At 37.3% G+C, this 22522-nt stretch overlaps 1 protein-coding gene across 1 annotated transcript; it reads left to right on the top strand.

Moving 5' to 3' along the window:
• Positions 1-3510: 3510 nt before the first annotated feature.
• UFM1 (ubiquitin fold modifier 1) lies at positions 3511-16291 on the top strand. Its single transcript, XM_061133811.1, has 6 exons — positions 3511-3605; positions 3682-3738; positions 8318-8375; positions 11313-11352; positions 12736-12768; positions 14208-16291. Coding segments are annotated over exons 1-6 (258 nt in total). The 5' UTR covers positions 3511-3603; the 3' UTR covers positions 14276-16291.
• Positions 16292-22522: the final 6231 nt, after the last annotated feature.

Here is a 22522-nt window from a genome sequence, read left to right as displayed (position 1 = left end):
TGCTAGATACTGATGGGACATAAAAACTGAGTAACAAATCCTTGAGAAGCTCATCAAATGAATTTACCATTCAATTATTTGTATTTTACTACTAAAAATAAACTTTGTACATGATCAATTTTTGTAAAGAAACATCAGTAACTATGCACTGTCACTATTTCCTCACAAATCATGTGTGTTACTCTAGGCCTGTTCAAATCCTCTTTTGTCCATTTTCTCATTTTTAAAAAAGATAATAGTACACATCACAAGTGCTTTGTATGTTTTATTTTAGACATCAAATACGACAGTGAATGCAAAACTTTTCAAAAAGAACAAAATGTTGTATAAATATAAGAGAATATTATCAATGACCATTTCTTGTTCTGTTTAGGTATGATGGAGAGTCATATATAATTTTAAAATATATTTAAGGCCAGCATATCAATTAATATTAATATTTTAATGATCATCAGTGGTGTGATCTCGAAAAAATTACTTAGTGTTTTTGTGTCTTAACTTCCTTACTTGTAAAATAAGGATAAAAATATTTCCTACCTCAAAGATTTGGTTGCCACTAGTTAAGGATATGACTTAAATCCTTAACCTCTTGTAGTGTTAAAACTCAGTTTCTAATACCAGATATCTGAGTTCAATCTCATTTCAGTCATTACCTATATTTAGGATGTTATTTAATTTACATGAGCTACTTTCCTTTCCTGAAAATAGAATATTACTAGTAATGACCTCACAGAGCTACTGGTATGTATGTAGAAGAAACACAATCCTGTGTTTGGAGTAGATTTGTGAGAGAGGACTCTAATTTTTTCCAATAAGTGTATTCCCATTAGAAAATTCACGTAGTATTTAGAGAAAAAATTTTAATTATGCAAGACTAGGAAATTCCTCCTTTATACAGTTTAAATGCTTTTTGGTAATAAAGGTATTCTATAATTTCAGTAGTTAAAATATTGCAAATTTTGTGATTAAGTCTCACATTTATAAGGTTGATAGTCAAACAGTGACCTTCCTAGAAAACTCTTGGTCATTTTATTTTCCTTCATTAAATTTCAGGAAATAATTGGGAAATGTATGTCACCATAGTAATCAGGGGCAGCACATTTCAGGGTGTAATCTCCTCTAAGGCCATTGCCTGGCCTTGCTAAACTCTAATCTCAGCTATATTTCATTGTTTTCAGGTTGGCAAGGATGTAAATGGCAACCCACTCCAGTATTCTTGCCTGGAAAATCCCATGGACGGAGGAGCCTGGTAGGGCTACAGTCCATGGGGTCGCAAAGAGTTGGACATGACTGAGCGACTTCACTTTAAGCACTCTCTAACCTTATAGTACTTACAAGGATCAACATAGTATCTACATATTTTCCCATACTTCTGTCTACCAGATCATTCTCTTTGAATAAGACTTCTTGTCATTGAATTACTATAGCTAAGGTCAATGAAAGTTTAAAGTCTGTATTTTGTGATTTCACTTACACTAAATGTTTAACATAATACCTAGCACAAAAAATCTTGATATATTTTGAGCTATTATTATTATCTTGCCCCAGTAATACCAATGTTTGCTAGAGGAATGGGGGGAGGGGATATGACCAAATTAAACCTCTATAAAAAAATCCATTTATTGCTAAAGCATTGGTATATAATTTGTTTCCTGTAATATAAAATGTTTGGAGTAGAAGACCCTAAGATTTACCTAAGCATAAACCATCCAGGATTAAAAAACTTGACTATCAGGTGATTTTAGTCATAATTCCAAATACAGTCAAATTAGGGTGAAAGAGTTAGAAAGATAAAAATGAATTGGCATCTGAATCTGACATGTTTTCTATTTTATTTAAATCTGGTTACAGAAATGATTGGTAAGAAGAATTTTATGACTCTGTCAGCATATTCTTTTCATCCTTAAGTAAATTTAATTTCCCTCCCATTTCTTCTTAATAATGAGAGCTGTATATGCTTTTCAAAAAAGAATATTGGGATGTATCAACGATATTTAACGAGTTCTAATATGGTCACACCATGTAGCTCCACAATCATTTCTGCCTCTGCATGATGGTAATTGGACCTCTTCCAAAACACATTAGTCCACTTATGCTGTTTGTTGTCCTAAAATGTTACATTTGCCAATTACCTCCTAAAATCCAGTTTACTTCTGTTTAGAGTTATTAAATATATTTTGACACAGCAACTTTTCAATAAATAAGAAGATCCTTCTTTTGTTATATTTGCCAAATTTTGCTAGATGTCTTAGCAAAGTTAAAAAACAAAAAAAAAAAGAGTACTATTGAACTAATGCTATAACTGTTGATCCCCAAATCAGTAGACATTTGCTTCTATGCTACTACATATATGGCAGGACCTACATTTTTAAAAGTGGAGAAGACAGTGACTGTCACAAGAATATCAAGGTCTTACTTTGATAAGTCAGAATCATGCATGGATAGATACCAATACAGAAAAGTAGTAACCTACGAAATTAAGACAAAGATGAAATTTGTTTTCAGCACTGCCACTACAGTTGCTCCCTTATTCCTCTCTTAGATTCCTCTCCTTAATAATGTAACATAATATACTCAATGTTAACCATTTTCTCCATTATATTAGTCTATTAGTCTATATTAGTCTATTCCCATTTTGTCTATTCGTTGCAGTGTTTCTTTTAAAAGGGCATTACAGACAACGTTAAGAGGATGTTTTGTCATCCATACATAGAAGCTTGGAGTTGTAATAAAAAAAATTAGAGGAAATACAGTCTTCTTCTCTCGTTATACAAGAGCTTCTGATAGATTCCAGAAGGTTGGACCTACATACCTTATTCAATCCAGCATACTCAGCATTTAGCTTTAGTGCCTGACACATAGAAAGGATTAAAATTTGCTATTAAGCTGAACAAATGTAACTGATAATAGGCAACCTTATTCCCTGGTTTAATCCTATTAGATCACAAACTATTGAAATCTGTTTACGGGATTTCTCTTCTCAACTAGACTTCAGGTTCCTCTTGTCTTTCCCACCAACTTGGTAAGTTTCTCATCTGTGGAAATTAAAAACTTGAGAGCTAAATTACGAGAAACCTACAACATGATTAGGTAGCTGGGCAGGTAGAAAATACTAATATTAAAGGTGAGTGAGGATTCCCGCTTCTTGAGCATCACCGCGCTCAGGTTGCCTCGGCAACGTAGGAGCGCGCCCGCCTCCAGCCCCGCCTACAGGCCTGCCCTCCGCTCAGCTCTTCCCCCGCCTCCCGGGACCCATACTTCCGCCCCGACTTGCAAACTGGGACCTTGAGTCTCACTGTCTCTGTGCTGCCTGACTAAAAGTATGGCAGAAAAATAATTTCAAGTAAAAGAATATTCTTTCCATACGACCCGAAATTGTGTTCCAGAGATATACATACAAAAGCATTAGCTATTTTGATCTTGTAAGCTCCGCCCAACTTAAGCATTTGGGCCCAGTGTTCAGGCAGTGTTTTGGACAACCGCATCCTCGGAGGACCCCAGCTTGCGGAAGGAGACGTGGACCTGATTTGGAAGAGACGCCGAGCCGGAAGTGGAGCTTCCTCACGGGTTTGCTGCGAGGTTTCCGTCTCGAACGGCGGCACCATGTAAGTGTTGGCTTTCCATACGCCCCATTCCGCGGTCCCGCTGCCCGACCTTAACCTTTCCCTCTCTCTTCCTCAGGTCGAAAGTTTCTTTTAAGATCACACTGACGTCGGACCCGCGGCTGCCATACAAAGTGTGAGTAGCTCGGCCCCTGTGGGGCGTGGAGGGGCTCTCGTGTCGGGGGTAAGACGACTCGAGCCTTCCCAGCGGCAGCCACCTCAGCGGTGCGCATTCCTCTCCTTTCCCCGAGGCCGCCCCATTCTTACCTAAACCGAGTTATCGTTTGTCAGCTTGCCAGGGTGCGAGGCTGTGCGGGTGTATGTGATGGGAACGTCGTTGTTGGGTTTCCGAGCTCTCCGGAACTCGTTTCGGGGGTGGTGGAGCGGGGACACGTGTGGACCGGGCCCTGGTGGTTTGATGGGATCCTTCATGTAGTCTGGAGTCCGCTTATAACGGGACAGGCCTTTCACCGCATTGACCAGCTGTTTGGGGAGGTAAGGTGAGGCCTCCCAGCCCAGGTTCCAAAATGACCAGAACGTCAGGCCGTTGATTCCCGTTGGTGTGTCTCCCGCGATAGTTGGGCTTCACAGAGTAGAGCCCTTAACTCCCTCTTCTCATCATCTCTGATTTCTGCCTTTACAGCGGGGTATTCTCATCAGTGCGTCAACTGGCTCTGGAAAAGAATGAGAAGGAGGGAGGGAGGAAGGAGTAAGGCAGCATCAGTAACTATATAAGAGTGCCTGAAAGTGATACCAGTTCACTTAATACATATTGACTGAATGAATTTGCTGGCAGGCCTCTAGTTTAGAGTGTGTGTGTGTATTTGTATGTATAGTTTGTATGTGGATATGTGTATATAAAATGTATATAACATGTATGATTTCAGTTAAGTGGCTCAGTCCTGTCCAACTCCTTGCGACCCCATGGACTGCAGCTCGCCAGGCCCTCCTGTCCATCATCAACTCCCAGAGTTTACTCAAACTCATATCCAGTGTGTCGGTGATGCCATCCAACCATCTCATTCTCTGTCATCCCCTTCTCCTCCTGCCTTCAGTCTTTCCCAGCATCAGAATCTTTTCCAATGAGTCGGTTCTTCACAGCAGGTGGCCAAAATATTGGAGTTTCGGCTTTTAACATCCGTCCTTCCAATGAATATTCAGGACTGATTTCGTTTAGATTGGACTGGTTGGATCTCCTTGTAGTCCAAGAGACTCTCAGGAGTCTTCACCAACACCACAGTTCAAAAGCATCAGTTCTTCAGTGCTCAACTTTCTTTATAGTCCACTCGCATATCTATACATGACTACTGGAAAAACCATAGCTTTAACTAGACAGACTTCTGTTGGCTAAGTGATGTCTCTGCTTTTTAATATGCTGGCTAAGTTGGTCATAACTTTTCTTCCAAGGAGTAAGCATCTTTTTAATTTCATGGCTGCAGTCACCATCTGCAGTGATTTTGAAGCCCAAAAAAATAAAGTCTGTCACCGTTTCCACGGTTTCCCAATCATTTGCCATGAAGTGATGGGACCAGATGCCATGATCTTAGTTTTCTAAATGTTGAGTTTTAAACCAACTTTTTCACTCTCCTCTTTCATCAAGAGGCTCTTTAGTTCTTCTTCATTTCTGCCATAAATGTGGTGTCATCTGTGTATCTGAGGTTATTGACATTTCTCCTGGCAATCTTGATTTCAGCTTTGCTTCACCCAGTTCCTCATGATGTACTCTGCATGTAAGTTAAATAAGCAGGATGACAATATACAGCCTTGATGTACTCCTTTCCCGACATGGAACCAGTGTGTGATTCCATGTCCAGTTCTAACTGTTGTTTCCTGACCTGCATACAGATTTCTCAGGAGACAGGTCAGGTGGTATGATATTCCCATCTCTTGAAGAATTTTCCACAGTTTGTTGGGATCCACACAGTCAAAGGCTTTGGCATAGTCACTAAAGCAGTAGTGGATGTTTTTCTGGAACTCTGTTGCTTTTTCAGTGATTCAGCGGATGTTGGCAGTTTGATCTTTGGTTCCTCTGCCTTTTCTAAATCTAGCTTGAACATCTGGAAATTCACAGTTCACATACTGTTGAACCCTGTCTTGGAGAATTTTGAGCATTACTTTGCTAGTGTGTGAGATGAGTGCAATTGTGCGGTGGTTTGAGCGTTCTTTAGCATTGCCTTTCTTTGGGATTGGAATGAAAACTGACCTTTTCCAGTCCTGTGGCCAAAGTTTTCCAAATTTGCTGACATACTGAGTGCAGCACTTTCACAGCATCATCCTTTAGGTTTATGTGAGTAAAAGCAGCTCTGAGATTTGTTGGGAAAACATGCTTCAACTTTTTAAGGCCACTGTTCACTTGTCAGGCAGGTAAACATGTAGTGTAATAGAGAAGCATCCTTTTGAGTTGCTAACGGTTGCATTCTAGAAAGGATGTTGCAGTTGTAGATTCATTCTGGGGGAATGTCTCAGTTTTTATGGTTAGTTTTGTTTGTTGATTGACTCCTTGTTGATGCTGCTACTTGGTTACAGAAATGTTGAAATCAAACATTCTCTGTCGTGTACAGGATGCATTAGAAACACCGTAGACTCTTTCAGCTCAGATGGTAGAGAATCTGCCTGCAATGCGGGAGACCTGGGTTCCATCTCTGGGTTGGGAAGATCCCCTGGAGAAGGGAACAGCTACTTACTCCAGTATTCTTGCCTGGAGAATTCCAGGGACAGGGGAGCCTGGTGGGCTACAGTCCTTAGCGTCACATAGAGTCCGACAGGACTGAGCGACTTTCACTCTTGACTCTTGCAGTCTAATTCCAGTCTTTCTAGTCTTAACTCCCTGCCTCACCTCCCCAGCCCCCTCACTACCATCATCATTTAAAGTTTCAGCCATCCTAGTTGCATATTGACAGCAAATCTTTTGAATTCTGCCTGCTCTGGCACACATTCTCTTCTGTGCTTGGAATGTAGTTTTGTGAATACCACTTCTGATAACATCCTTTAATCATTAAAATGGTGGAATTTGGAATTTCTGTGATGGTATAGAAAGTTCACGTCACCCTTCTCTTAAGTGTCCACTGGTCAAGTTATGCCATACTTCTGTTTACGTGAGATTTTTAATTAAAAAAAAAAAATGACAGTAGTTTACTTTAAAAGTTCACCTCAGTATATAGGATGGTTCTCATCTTTTCAAAATACCAGTATAATGTAAGAGTAAGTGATGTTACTGGCAAACTCAAGGGTGTCAGATCTAGATAAAGTCTCTGGAATGAAAGTAACTCCCAATCCCTGTGCAGTTTTCTGTCAGAACACTCACTAAAATATGCTTTTATGTTTTATTGGATTTTCTTTGGATAGTCTTACCAATTTAATCTGTGGAGAGGAACTTTTGTTAATGAGTATCAACATGGTTTTTAATTATATGGTACAAGGACATTGCCTGTCTCTAGTCCAAAAGTGAATTGAAACCCCAAAGTTTTAGAAGTTCTCTACGGGCAAGAGTTTTAGGACAGCGATTCTCAGGTTCTGAACTGTAAGTAAACTATAGAAATGCTTGCAAAGTACTATTCCTGGCTTTGTAAATTTTTACATTGTCAGTTTATTAGTTATTTTTTAAATAGCTATTCTTTATAATTTTATTTTTCTCTTTTTATTCCATGTAAAAAAGGAAATGGAAGAAAAACATGTTCTATTTTCATTCTTTAGCAGTATTTTGGGGGAGTGGAATATGGCAGCCAAGAAATCTTATTCACCCTTACAAAGTCATTGTAATGTGCAATGTTAGATATAATGATTTTTGTATTCAGCAGTCAATCTGTAGACTGAGTGAGGAGGTGGTATATATACCTGAGAATGTTACATATAGTAGTTGGTATTAAATCATTAGAGAACAGTACAGTGGTGATAAATAGAGAAGTTTCAAAGAAAAAAGTTAACTTTCTCTGCTTTGAAAGAGATTCTGTGTTTCTGTCTTTAATCACTGTAATTTGTTTTACATTAAGAATCTTACATAGCTTATTTTTTAACCTATTTCTCTACTTTCTTAAGGTATAATGTCAATTCTTTTTTATGGTTAAGTTGAACAGTTGATACAGATTGTTTGTTTATCAGTGATTTTGAATATACTTGCCACTATTCAAGTCAAAACCACACATCACTTCAAAATGTTATTTCAGATTGTGTTGCATGAGCTCTTTTTCATATAGGTGGAAAATCACTTCTCATTTTGCTGTAGTAAACGTACTCATTTTTACCAACCTGGACTATTATTTTTGACTTGATGATTGAAAGTGCACAGAAAAGTCCATGAAAAGATGATGCTCCCCAGGTAACCTGCTCTTTTAATGAAAACGATCACATTCCTGCATAGGATGGACTGACGGTGGCAAAGTGTACTTAAGATTGAGGAGAGATTCCACTTTTTGAAATCCACCTTTGAAAACAAGAAGCAACCTACATGCTAGACCTATTTGTATCAAAGTATTAAACATGTACAAATTCACACCTGTATAGGTTATGCATTTTCAAGTGGACCTGAGGGTACCATGTCAGCTATAAGGCTAATTATTGCTTTCTTTTTTAGAGTTAATGCACATAGTGTACAATCAGAACAGCCAACCTCAGACTCAAAAGACAGCTTTACCAACGTCTGCTATAATAGCTGAAATAAGTAACAAAGGACTTAAAAAAATCAGCCTTTCAAAAAAATTCTTTTTTAATTTTTGCAGACTCAGTGTTCCCGAAAGTACACCTTTCACAGCTGTCTTAAAGTTTGCAGCAGAAGAAGTAAGTATAGAAATTGGAACAGCCTGTAGAGAATACAATTTGTGTCTCAAAATGTGTCTCAAAAATCTGCATGTGTCTTGACCTCCCACTTCCACTTAAGTTCACTGCTAGGTTTATGCTGTCAAAAGTTAAACCTTACATAAAGGTAAAAGAAGAGTTAGAGTTGAGATCCACAGATACAAGAATGGGTTACACAAATTGACACATTTATTTAATGTAACTTAAATTATAAAGAGAATCCTTGTTGAAATTGAAAAGATAGTGATATGTCAATTTTTAAAAAACTTCACACTGTATGTTTGTATTATTACTAACTTTGATTCTGGAAGTATAATTTTATTATATACTTATCATGTTTTTCAACTTTTCTCCATAAGCATGTGGAGTGTCAGTAAAATTTATTGTTTTTGAAAATATGGGTTTTTGTTTTTAAGAAATAAAATTTTTCCAAAGATTTTCATCAGAGGCATCTATAAAGCAACTGTTTGTACTTGACAATTAGAAGAGAAGCTTGTGACTTGGGAGACTTAGCGTTCCTCTTTTAACTGTGTCATTAATTATTTGTTTGACATGACAGTTTCTCTCTTCCTGAAATTTCTTAATCTGTAAAATGGAAATAGTTAATGCTTATCATTCCTGCCCAGTTACATGATTTTGAGTAAAAATATATTAGCATTTATATTTAATGTTGTGGAATCTTTCAGTAAGAGTTGATTTGAGAAACCAAAAGTCCATGGATGTAAAACCCTAATATAATTCTCTTAATGAAAAATAAAATCCCCCAACATAGGACTGGAAATTAAATAATGAGTTATAAAAGCCTGAGAGGAACTTCTTAGCATCCTAAATTGTAAAACACAATGGGATCTGAAGTAGAAATAAATGAAAACTGAGGAACATAAAATGCACTTCACATATAGGAAAAAACTTGTCAGTACTGTAGAAAGAAGGGGTAGTTTCTGTATGTACATCACTAGTAAAGCTTCCCCCAATTTCAGTTAAACAGCATTGTTGCTGTAGGCTGGAAAAGGGAAAAATTGTGTCTGTCGTTGCTTTTGATTTTTATTGTCATGTAATAGGTTACCACTAAAGAAAATACATAACTTAATATGGATATAACCAAGAAGAACAACTAGAAACTTTGTCATATTTAAGTTTTAGAAATCTGAGATTGCCTATAATTTAGGTGTTTTAAAAAGTATTAAAAAGTTTTAAAAAGTATTACAACCTCTATAAAAACTATTTTAAAATTTATTAAAGTATATTTTGAAGTTACTTTAAGTTTATGTAAAATTTTTAAAACATAAAGGACATTTACAATTAAGAATGTGCCATATGTACAGTAAAATTGTTTTTTTAGGTACGTAGGCCTGTAACAAGTAATTGTTCTCATGTGTAGTTAAGTTCTTATTTTAAAACTTGATTGTTCAATTCATGAATTAAAATGAGCTCTTAGCTTTTTCTCAACTATTGTGTGTGATTATTATAAATACTGAGAACAGCATTTCCCAGAGAGAACGTTTTCCTCAGACTACTCAAACCACCAAAAAAAAAAATAACCATTAAAAACTGAGATTGGGATCAGTGGTCCAGAAATCTGGGGCATTATTGACTATTTTTTTATTTTCCTGGAGTCAAATAAACTGTATTAGCAGCATACTAAAGGATTTTGAAAAGATTCCCAGTTTAACTTAGTGTTTTCCAAACTTACTTGATCACAAAACTCAGCTGTAATATTTGTAAAGCTAGTCTATAGCATAGAAGTGCTTATTAAATTATTGGAAAAATGAATGAGCTATGAACACACTTTGACAAATGAGAGCATTAAGAGAACAATTCTACCTTTAAGCTACCAATAAGCTCCATACCACATTTCATTGACTCTTAAAGCACTTACATCTCTGGATAGAGATGAGTGGAGGCTGTCTGTCATGGTTGACCATGTGGCAGTCACATAATTGTCCAACTGATATCACCTGCACCCCTACTTGTACTTAGAGATATTTCTTGGTGGCATAATGGGACTATTGCAATCCCATATTAAACACAAGAGAGCATTTGTTTGAATGGACTATTTCTACCAAGAAATTTTAGGACTATTCTAAGCAGTCACTTTGCTTTTATTTTCACTTGTGCCTGAGCGTTAAACATGACCAAAGTAAATCGTGTCTAAGTCTGAAAGATCAAACGTTGGGTTGTAGATTATTGACAGTGTTTTTCCTTTTTTATGGTGCGTAAAATAAGATGCATTTTACAATCTATGGTGTCCTAAATACATAGATTGAAATGCAATTTTTAGAAAACAGGTGGCACTAGTGGTAAAGAACCTGCCTGCCAATGCAGGAGACACGGGTTCAGTCCCTAAGTCAGGAAGATTCTCCTGGAGAAGGAAATGGCAACCCAGTTCAGGGTTCTAGCCTGGGAAATCTCACGGACAGAGCAGCCCAGGCAGTACCGTCCATGGGGCTGCAAAGAGGCGCACACAACTGAAGCGACTTGGCACAGCACATCGTTCTTTAAAGATAAAGCAGATTGTAATCCTTTCTTTGATGATGTTGCTGCTGCTGCTGCTAAGTCACTTCAGCCGTGTCTGACTCTGTGCAACCCCATTGACGGCAGCCCACCAGGCTCCCCTGTCCTTGGGATTCTCCAGGCAAGAATACTGGAGTGGGTTGCCATTTCCTTCTCCAATGCATGAAAGTGAAGTCTCTCAGTCTTGTCCAACTCCTAGTGACCCCATGGACTGCAGCCTATTAGGCTCCTCTGTCCATGGGATGTTCCAGGCCAAAGGACTGGAGTTGATGATGTTACTTATCCTGAAAGATAAATTACATTTAAAATTATAGAATTGATTATATGTACCCTATCATTGCTAAATATCTTTTATAATTAGCATTTTATACGCTTATATGTATTTTTTCTTTTCTTCCTTTTTAGTTTAAAGTTCCTGCAGCAACAAGTGCAATTATTACCAATGGTAAGAATTCATCTTAAACCTGTTTATTACACAAACAGAGCTATTAGCTGTTGAAAGAAACCAAATTAGTTAAAATTGACTTAAAATACAAGAATCCTAAACCTTATATCAACATAAATGATGTACATAATTGTAAACACCAAGTCAGAGTTATTGTTCATAATTTTGTCTTCAGTTTTTTCTGTGCTTTTATTACGTAGTACAGTACTTTATGGGCTTTCCTGGTGGCTCAGATGCTGAAGAATCTGCCTGCAGTGTAGGGGACCTGGGTTCATTTCTGGGTCAGGAAGATTCCCTGGAGATGGGCATGAACCCATTCCAGTATTCCTGCCTGGAGAATCCCATGTAAAGAGGAGCCTTGCAGGCCACAGTCCATGGGGTTGCCAAGAGTCAGACATGACCAAGCAGCTAAGCACAGCACATTATAATATCACATGTCCTTATGCTAAATTATTGCTGAAAATAAATTGTCATTTAACAAAGTGTTTTCTATTGTATCATAAATGGTTTTAGAATATAGAAAGCCAAGCAGGAATGTACCTTTGCTGTCCCTTGCTGTTGCTTTCCTGATAGAAAACAATTCTTACAGGCTTGCAATAATGAGGATTTTATCCAGTTAGATAATATAAATTAAATTCTGACTATCGTTGGATACTACAAATAATTAATGGAACCAGCCCAAAGAGAAAATACTGAAATAAGATGAGGAACAAACATGGCAGGAAAGGCTTAACTATTGAGAATACAAAGTCTTAGTCCCAGGTTCTGGTGAGTAGTTCACATATAGTTAAGAAAGACTAAGAGAAGCTGGTTTTAAAGAGCAGTAAGTAGTGTGATTTAGTTTAGATAACGATGGAATTTCTCATTCTGAAACATTGTCCCTGCTGCCACATTGAAATGTGTCTGTATTTGGAAGAAAGCTATCCTTCCTTTTCTGGAAAGTTTTAGATTCATAAATGAATAACTATTGGGAGAGTTCTTTGTCAACTTTTATCAAGTGTCAGTGGAACTTACATCACTCTGGCTCTTCAGCCTTAAGATTTGATGCCTCAGAGCAATGTTAAATGATGACTGACATACTTAAGGTATTTTGACTTTATTTTTCACTGGATGTGGCAAAACAGTGTGAAAAACTGTGCTCTGTCAAACTTACTGGGATCGTTTCACTGATAGATATTGTCTAGCCCAGCAGTATGTGTAAAGGCATAATAGTGAGAGTGCAGTAGATAACCTACCTGCCAGATAGTCATTCGTGTTCTTGGTATAACTGTTTGGCTTATGCCTGTATACACAGCAGCATTATTTTGGCACGTTTCTTCTTGTTACTGGTAAAGCCTTCTAGCTTCAGAAATAACTTAGGTCATTTTACAACTTATTTTCTAGATGGAATAGGAATAAACCCTGCACAGACTGCTGGTGAGTATCCGCAATCCTTGGCGGTGTAGTGAGGCTGTCTACATCAATTGATACTGAATATGTAATTCATTCTAATTAGACTTGATCGGATTTTACCAAGATAATGGCTGATTTTCAGGGATTATGGGGCAGTCTTTACCTAAGTGTGTGAATAATTTGTTACATTCTGTGTATCAGTTATATGCTTTTGGCTACAAGAAAGAAAATCTGACTAATGAGCATTCAAGTTTTTTAACTAATACATGTAACAAAAAATTTGAAAGTAGATTGCTCTAATGGGAATAAATGTTCTGTAATAACTATCTCATTAGATAGTTGTGAGGTTGTGCATGTAAGTGCTTAGAAGTTTGCATTATTCATAATAAACATTCAGTAAGTACTGACTATTATTATTTTGAAGAAGTACAGTCATTTAAATTTCATGGGACTTAGCCCGCACTGCGAGTTTCAAGCTGTTAACATTATGTAGTGCTATATATTGATACCCTAACAAGCAGGAAGGGTAAAAGTAGTCTTAAACTTTTTAAACAGCAGTTATGTATTTGTTTGAGATGTACCTTCCTTAGCTTATAGTTCGGTTAAAATATTTTTAAATTAAGCATGATTTAATATAAATGCAGTCTTGAGACGTAGTTATTTTTAACTGTTATTTTTTAAATACGTCTACAAAATTATATTGTCCTCATAAGGCCTGGGATTGAAATGTAATGTAGCCATATAACAAATAAAGAAGGATTTAAAATGATAATTTCTTTTTACATAAGTCAATTGTTCTAAGTGTATAATTTATTAAATCAAAAAGGCTATTTTTTGAAAATTGTGAGGCATTTTGTTGTGTAGATACTTTTAAACTTGGGTTTAAAGATTTGCGTTTTCTTACTCTATAAATGTCCAGTAGTTTATATTAATTTGAATTCCTTCTTACTATGACATGTTGCCTGTTGGATTCCCCTTTAAAGTTGAATTGTGGGCATCATAAAGTGTGAAGAAAATCTCAGTAGGCAGCCCAGACCCAAAATAGGTCAGGATTGCTAAACTTTTGTCACTTGTGGTAATTTACACTTATTTTTCCTGCTCCCAAGTATTTTATTATATATTCAAGCAAATATTGATGATTGTGTTTGGTGGTATTTCTTTGGGTAGTGTCCTTCCTTTTTTTATTTTTGTGGGTAGTATTCTTATTTCAAATTTTCAGACATTTGTTGGGTTGTGAGGATGTGAGAGGAGTAAGAACAAGACATAAGAAGCCTCGACTTTGGTTATGAGGATATGAGAAGCATAAGAGCAAGAGTTAAGGAGCCTAGACTTGGGTTCTAATATTTTTGAGCTTTGCTCCTACTTGACACTCCTTTATTTCTTCTGCATATTAATTGTTGAATTGCTAATGATAGCATGTCATTTTTTAAATACCTAACATTTTGTTCTGTCTGTTTGTGTAGGAAATGTTTTTCTAAAGCACGGTTCAGAACTGCGAATAATTCCTAGAGATCGTGTTGGACATTGTTAATATCCACTGCTTGGAACATAAAACCCCCTTCCAGAGTAAATATTGGTAATGTTATTATTGTAAAATTGGAATCAGGCATTTGAAATCCTATGAAAACACCAGTAATTGATGACATAATGAAAGGTGACTGTCTGTCCGTGCTTGTTCACACTTCACGTGAGGAGAGCACACATCCAGGCCTAGGGCACCATGACCACAGAGGATCAGTCTTTCATTGCTGCTTCACTGCACACACAGGTAGTTCATCAGGGGTGAATGGATCAGCCATCTGTGTCTTATAACCTGAGGGTGCTTCTGGTCATTCTTTCTGAGAACATCTGGAAAATTAAAATTTACTGAAGTTTCCTTCTTGTCCCTGAGTTAAAAATGTAAAAAAGATTATGGATCCACACATGACGGTTGGCTTGTTAGCATCTGACTCACAGACACAAACATAGTTGATTTCCTCCTTATATATCATTTATGATAAAGGATCATATCAATGAATAACTATCTTATCATTTAGCTTGTTTTAAAGTTTTAGACTTCTTGAGTTCTTATAAATTTTAATTTGACATCAAAGAGCCCAAAATTGCATTTTCAGTCTAGCCCTTATGGGTAAAACTGGTTGGTATCCCACACCGAAGAGTTTTAGCGATGATCTTGCAGACTCCAGTACTTGTAATGATGAGAATTAAGAATAAGTAGAAGCATCAGTTGCTGAACTATGCATTCCTTTATTGATCTCTTTTAAAACAACCTTTAAAATAGGAATCCTCAAAAAACCATCATCTTCTTGAGGATAATTGTAAATAGCCTTCAGGGAGACAGTGTAAAGAAGAACATCTGAAAGTTCACAACAGCGCTCATAGAAAAGCTAATTTAAATTCTGGTTGGTTATACATAATGAAGACCCAACATTTAAGGAAGCATTAAGATTATAGTTGTGGGGTGAATAAGAAGCTAGGAAAGGAAAATGGGAAAGCCCAGATGACCAGGCTTCTAGCAAGAAGGAAAGAAACAAAAGGGAAGGCAAGCAGAAACTTGTAACAGGAGTGTCACAGAAAAAGCCAAAGTGGTTAGACAAACTACAGAGGCTGTGGAGAGAACTGAAGGGAAAACAAAACACTTGACATTGTTATAAGGAGCCAAAGATGATCAGAGAAAGCACAGCATAGGCATTGTCAGCATGTGGTTTTCAGAATTCCCCTTAAAGAAAGATACACATAGGGAAGATTATGTTTGCCCTTAGTGAGGGCATCAGTATCTATGCCTATCTTGAAAGGAGAACGCTCATAGTGATTGAGAACCAGCACTTGACTTGCTGTATTCTAGATGCTGCGGTCTCTGGAGGCAGGCCTGGTTGGTTGGTATCTGTTCTGCACTTTGCAGGCCTGGAAATGTAAGCTTCAAGATACAGTTGTTGAATTATTCATGAATAAAGTGTTTCTAAAACCAGTTTTTATTGAAATGTGCATAGGCCCTAGGTTCATTGGGGAAAAAAAATTATTCAACAGACTCAGTATCGGAAAGATGATATTGGTTAAGACTAAGACATGGTTCAGATATTTGATAGTGACTAGAAGTCTTCTGAATTGTAAAGGGCAAAAAATTTTGTGCTGAGGTAGAAAAGTATGTTTCTAATGTTTGTGGAATTTTTTATTTTTATAAGCAAACTTATTTTCTGATGCCTAAAGACTCCTGGTCTTTAACAAAATTAAACCTCCATTAATGAGAAATTTTCTGACTTTTTGGTCTTATTTAGATTTTCCCTCATTCTGTTTCTAGCACAGAATTCTGCCTGATTTGTCACACAGATAGGTTTTATGATGTCTTATAAATTATTTAATATTTTTGTTTTGGTTGGAAAATTTTATTGCAGTAAGGTCTTAAAAATATTTTCTTGTATAGAACTAGACATGTTGTTAAATATGATCTGTAACTTCTTTGCACAAAATGTTTCAAAGTGGTGTATTTAAAGTGCTTTATTGGTCCATGATTCATATCTTGTGAAAATACATTTTCTTACACCATAAACCATATTGTCTACTCTTATTTTATTATTCAAGTGCTTAATTAGCACACCTGTTGAGGCAGTATATAACAAATGTAGCACAAAAAAGGGATAGGGGACAAAGATGATTAATGGCTCTAGGTCTTAGAAATGAATGTATTCTTCCAAACACCAGTTCATTTTCAGATGAAACTGAAAGTGTAGTTAAGTGTCTATATAAATGTTTAGGCTGGTAGATCCTAAACCTGTGTGATTATCAAAGTGACTTAGAAAATTATGAATACAGACTTACAGTTCTTACTCTTTAAATGTGGGATGATGTGCAAGCATTTCTGTATATAAAAGCAGTCCTGATGATTTCTGCTTTTCAGCTTAGCTTGAGAATTTATAACTTTTCACTTTGTGTGTGTGTGCTTAATTGTTCAGTCCTATCCGACTATTTGCAGCTCCGTGGACTGTAGGCGCTAGGCTCCTCTGTCCATGGGATTTCCCAGGTAAGAATACTGGAGTGGGTTGCCATTTCCTCCAGGGGATCTTCCTGACTCAGAGATGGAACCCACATCTCATGTGTCTCCTGCATTGGCAGGCAGATTCTTTACCACTGAGCCACCTGGGGAACCCTTTCATTTTGTAGATGAATTAAATGAAGTCTGAGGGGTCAGAGTGAGTAGAAAATGTTCTAGGATCTTGGGAAGTATTCTTTCTACTGCCTGCTTCTCTAGTAGCTAAGTGCAGAGATGCTGTAACAGTCTCTTGAGACTCAGTGGGAATAAAGCCTCCTTTTAACATGTTCTAAGTCCAGTTGTTGTTGTTTTTGTTTTTTTTTTTTTGGATTTAAAAAAAAAAAAAGTGTTTTAGTAACAGTTATTTGAAAAAAATCCAGTGGAAAGAAAATTCAGTCCAATTTAAGCCCCTAGTACCCAAATTAAGATACTAAGGATATCTACCATGTCTCTACTCAAAGACCTAGAAATATTTATAACTTGGAAGCATTTATATACTGAAATGGAGCACTTGTAAGTTAACTGACTATATATTGGTGTTCCCAAGGCTATTTATAAAACTGCATATTATGTAGGTAAATCATTTATATCTGTGTGTATACTTAGGAGCCTCTGGACTACAATCTGTGGGATTGCGAAGAGTCTGAGCAACATGACTGAGGTGCTAACACTTCTTGGGTTTCCCAAATGGCGTTAGTGGTAAAGAACCTGCCTGCCAGTGCAGGAGACATAAGAGACATGGGTTTGATCCCTGGGTTGGGAAGATCCCTTGGAGAAGGACACAGCAACCCATTCCAGTATTCTTGCCTGGAAAATCCCGTGGACAGAGAAGCCTGGAGGGCTGCAATCCATGAGGACACAAAGAGTTGGACACAACTGAAGTGACTTAGCACACACACATACATATATGTTTTTTATGTATTTAACTATAGAATTAGTGGATATATATATACACATTATGAATTACATATGTAACATCTGAAAGAAATGTACATATATATTGAATATGAACATGAATACCCATTTTCAATATATTGAACATCAAAACATTTTGATAAGATACTTTCACGTGTCTCGTTTTTCACAACAATGCCAAATTATCCTTTTACTGAAGAAGGAAGATGCTTAAAAGAGGTTGAGATTTAAAACTTGATTCTTTGTTTGACTTTGGAACTCTCCATATCATACTGTGGGAATTTTTCAGTATCATTTTCACAATATACTAGATCTATATTGAATTATAAATTAAAAGTAGAAGTGTGTCAAGCTTAAATTCTCACTTCAGAGTATCAACTATATATGTAATCATGAATGGCATTTTCACTTTTGGGGGCTTCCCTGATGGCTCAGATGGTAAAGAATCTGCCTGCAATGCAGGAGACCTGGGTTCAGTCCTTGGGTCGTGATGATCCCCCTAGAGAAGAGAAAGGCAACCCACTCCAGTGTTCCTGCCTGGAAAATTCCATGGACAGAGGAGCCTGGCAGGCTACAGTCCATGAGGTCGCAAAGAGTCAGATACAACTGAATGACTAACTTATTAAAATATGGTGTAAATATGGTAAGATTATAGGACATTAAGTAAAAGCCAGTCGAAGATAACTTTGAGTCTGGTACTGCTCTAGAAGGTGGTACAGACAATTATGTTTTTTTAACCTGTGTGTCTTGATGATACTGATAAAAGACAAGTTCCTGGTAATCTGCCCCTCCAACCAGACTGTTGTGTATAAGCCCCTCCAATGTAGAAATTCTGGAATTATACTCTGAAAGTGCCAGAGATAGATAAATCACTATTTAAACCACACTGTTTAATTAAACCATTAAATGTTCTTAACTCGATTTATCCAGTCTATTAGCCACATCCTAATTACCTAAACCAGGTGTTTAAAACTCATTAGATTCTTGACTTTCTCTTGCCTTATCAAACCAATCACAAAACTGACAAAATGGGATTGATTCTGTTTACAGAATACAGCTCATAACCATCTCCACCATCCAAAGCCCTCATCATCTCGTATATGCTCTTATAGAAGCATCTAGCCTCCATTTCCTTTTTCCACACAGTTATGAGATATATGACATGGAGCATGATCATGTAGTTCCACTAGTCAAAATCACCCTGAACAAAAATCTACGCGCTTCATGACATATGCAGCCCTTCATGAACTGGTCTTTGTTCAGAGTCATCTGTTACTGCTGCTGTCTTTGTTACAGCATCTTTTTCTAGTTCACACTGCACCTACACTGAACTACCAATAATATTCAGTATCTTGGATGTGCCTTTGCTGTCTCCATTTGTCTGCCTGCAAAGCTTGGGACTCATTCATCAAGTATGAAAGATTTGAAGCCTTTCCTCACTCCTCCCAAGTAGAGTTAGGTATTTTAGCTGTCTAACCACCCATTGCATTTTGTACACTCCATTATAGCCATTATTAAATGCAGAGTTATATTTGTCTCTGATTGAAACTATATATTTTATAAAAGCGAAAAATCATGACCGAAACTGGACCATAGCAAGTACTCAATAAAGACGTCAGAAGATTATGTTAAAGAATGAAAACTGAAAATTTCCAACTCTTCAGTTCAGTCACTCATTCGTGTCCGACTCTGCGACCCCATGAATTGCAGCACACCAGGCCTCCCTGTCCATCACCAACTCCCGGAGTTTACTCAAACTCATGTCCATCGAGTCGGTGATGCCATCCAGCCATCTCATCCTCTGTCATCCCCTTCTCCTCCTGCCCTGAATCCCTCCCAGCATCAGGGTCTTTTCCAGTGAGCCAACTCTTTGTATCAGGTGGCCAAACTATTGGAGTTTCAGCTTCAGCATCAGTCCTTCCAATGAACACCCAGGACTGATCTCCTTTAGGATGGACTGGTTGGATCTCCTTGCAGTCCAAGGGACTCTCAAGAGTCTTCTCCAACATCACAGTTCAAACTCTTAGTCCCTTACAAATAATTCCTTTAGCCAGAAGAGTTGATGAACCTATGTACCCATATTTCCTCACTACTTGAAGCAGGGATTTACCCTGTCTCAGAAATGAATTAATCATTCTTTTAAAAGTGTGGTACATTCTCCCATTTTTAAACAAATATATTAATCATTAGCTGTATTATTGATGTAGGGTGTCCCTTGTGGCTCAGTGGTAAAGAATCTGCCTGTCAATGCAGGAGATGCAGGTTCAATCTCTGGGTCAGGAAGATCCCTGGAGAAGGAAATGACACCACATTCCAGTGTTCTTGCCTGGAGAATCCTATGGAGAGAGGAACCTGTGGGTTACAGTCCACAAAGTCACAAAGAGTTGGACATGACATAGCAACTAAATAACAACAAAAAATCATGGATATTGGTAAATAGTATGGATGAAATGTGATTAAGATTCATTCCTTTTTCTTGGGCTCTCCAAAAAAACATTTCAAATCCAGCAAAATATACTGAAGTAATTACATGAAAGTGAGGATATGTATCAATCTTTTTTAAGGGACTGAGCACAGCTAGGAAATGTACTTAAATTTATCTCATTGAATCCTTACTCTCTTCAACCATGTTCATTTCTTTACTGTTAAGAGAGCCAAGATTTAAGTTAATCTGGTCAAAGTTACAATAAGATTGACTTCTAGGCATATTTTTGCTTATGGGCTTTGATCTTTCCTAGAATTATACTGAGATATTTTTCCAAAAAAAAAAAAAGGATACATCTGGGAAGGGTGTCTGATTGATGCTTTTGAACAGGAATTGATGCTTTTCAACTGTGGTGTTGGAGAAGACTCTTCAGAGTCTCTTGGACTGCAAGGAGATCCAACCAATCAATCGTAAAGGAAATCAGTCCTGAATATTCATTGGAAGGACTGATGAAGCCAAAACTCCAATACTTTGGCCACCTGATGTGAAGAACTGACTCCTTGGAAAAGACCCTGATACTGGGAAAGATTGAAGGCAGGAGGAGAAGGGGACAACAAGAGGATGAGATGGTTGGATGGCATCATGGACTTGATGGGCATGAGTTTGAGTAAGATCTGGGAGTTGGTGATGGACAGGGAAGCCTGGCGTGCTGCGGTCCATGGGGTTGCAAAGAGTCAGACACGACTGAGTGACTAAACTGAACTGGGAAGGATCTCATAGCTTGCTATTGAACATTTCTTAGCACTTACACTTTGCTTGAAAAAATTGAACATTCAATAATCTACAGACACATTGAAGACTTTTAGTAAATATGTGTACACTGATAACTACAAAGAGATTGTGAACATTGGAAAAGTATGTTTGTGGCCCTGTAAATAACCTGCTTTGCCATATCAAGGGTGTGTGGAAATTCTGTCTGGATGCAAACCACTGGCCAAGGTTGGCAGACACACGCAGAGAGCCAGTTTTTTGGCATAAATCTCTGATTTTCTGACAAAACTCTTTAGCAATGTAAAAGCTGTTATTGAGAGCATATTGTGATGATGCATCATGTCAATATTTGTTGGGTTGAGTAACACTGTGGATTTAATAATTCTTAAATGCACAATTTATCACCAATGAGCTATTTAAGAAAAAAAAAAATGCTATGTGATGTTTGTTGTGAATGCCACAAACATTTTGACATTTTAAGTGGAGATGCTAGCTTCTGTGATTTTACTAAATAAATATTGGACAGATTAGGGCTTTTAAAAATTATCATTAGGTGTGCACGTTTTGTAGAAATAACACATAAGAGACAATGACCAAATGAGTAAGTCATAGAGGTCTTTATCCTTTCCGACCTCTGCTATAAATCCATATTACCTGCTAGACTATTTTACTCAACATTTTCGGTTCTAGCATAGCATTAGAAGATATAATCTTCTATGGCGTAGAAGAATAAATGAATTATTTATTGGGTTTTTTATTTTTTTATTTTTTTTTTTGTATGAGCGAAATGGCACTTTGAGCCTTAAACCTGAAGTCTTAAAAAGGAATCATCACTATTAACTTCTTCCGGAAAAAGATAGCACACATGGATAACTAATATTTACTGAGCTTTAGCTTTGTATAAGGCACTTCTGTGTTTTACATTCTTATTTGACCCTCATTATAGTATACGAGATCAAGAATATTTTTTCACAAACTTGAGATTAAGAACCTGGAATGTTCAAATAGATTTGGTAATTTTTCCAAGGTTACACAATGAATAAGCAGCAAAGGTATATGTAACTCAAACTTCCCATGAAGCCCCAGGACGCAGGACATAGCTGATTGGGCCCCTGACGAGTTCATCTAGTTCAAAACCTAGAAAGCTGGTACCTGCCCCAGTGCCACCTTCTTTGGCCTCTCTCCACTTTCTTCATTATTCATCCTGACCTATCTCTAACCCTTCCATGTAGCTTAAAGCCAGTAAGAAGGGAGGGTCGTATGAGCAGAAGACTCTGTAGATGGATCCATGCTTCATGCTGCTTCATATCTCTCTGACATTCTTTCAGTCCTGAACAAAGGATACAAAGATGAATTAGACCAATTCACTGCTTTTAGGAGTTAAGGTCCATGCTCTGAGGCTTGGGGAGCAGTTGTGTTGGCTGCAGTTTCTAACTATTCCCACCATTTTTCGTACGTCACATTGGATGTTCTCAATTTCTTGTTTAAAACCTGAAGACCCCCATGCCCACCCCTCACCCATCACTTCTTCCTCTTCACAGTTAGCCGACATTGGTAATGTAAATGGTGTTTACTGGGACTTCCCTGGCAGTCCTGTGGTTAAGACTTTGCCTTTCAGTGCAGGAGGGTGTAATTCCATC

The sequence above is a fragment of the Dama dama genome, chromosome 30 (assembly GCF_033118175.1).
Source record: "Dama dama isolate Ldn47 chromosome 30, ASM3311817v1, whole genome shotgun sequence".
Taxonomy (NCBI): domain Eukaryota; kingdom Metazoa; phylum Chordata; class Mammalia; order Artiodactyla; family Cervidae; genus Dama; species Dama dama.
Note: the sequence above shows the minus strand (reverse complement) of the source record. Positions and strands in the feature narration are given on the sequence as shown.

Coding starts and splice junctions, on each gene's coding strand:
- UFM1 (XM_061133811.1), top strand. Junction 3,739..8,317: donor CCGCGGCTGCCATACAAAGT/GTGAGTAGCTCG, acceptor TAATTTTTGCAG/ACTCAGTGTTCCCGAAAGTA. Junction 11,353..12,735: donor AAGTGCAATTATTACCAATG/GTAAGAATTCAT, acceptor CTTATTTTCTAG/ATGGAATAGGAATAAACCCT.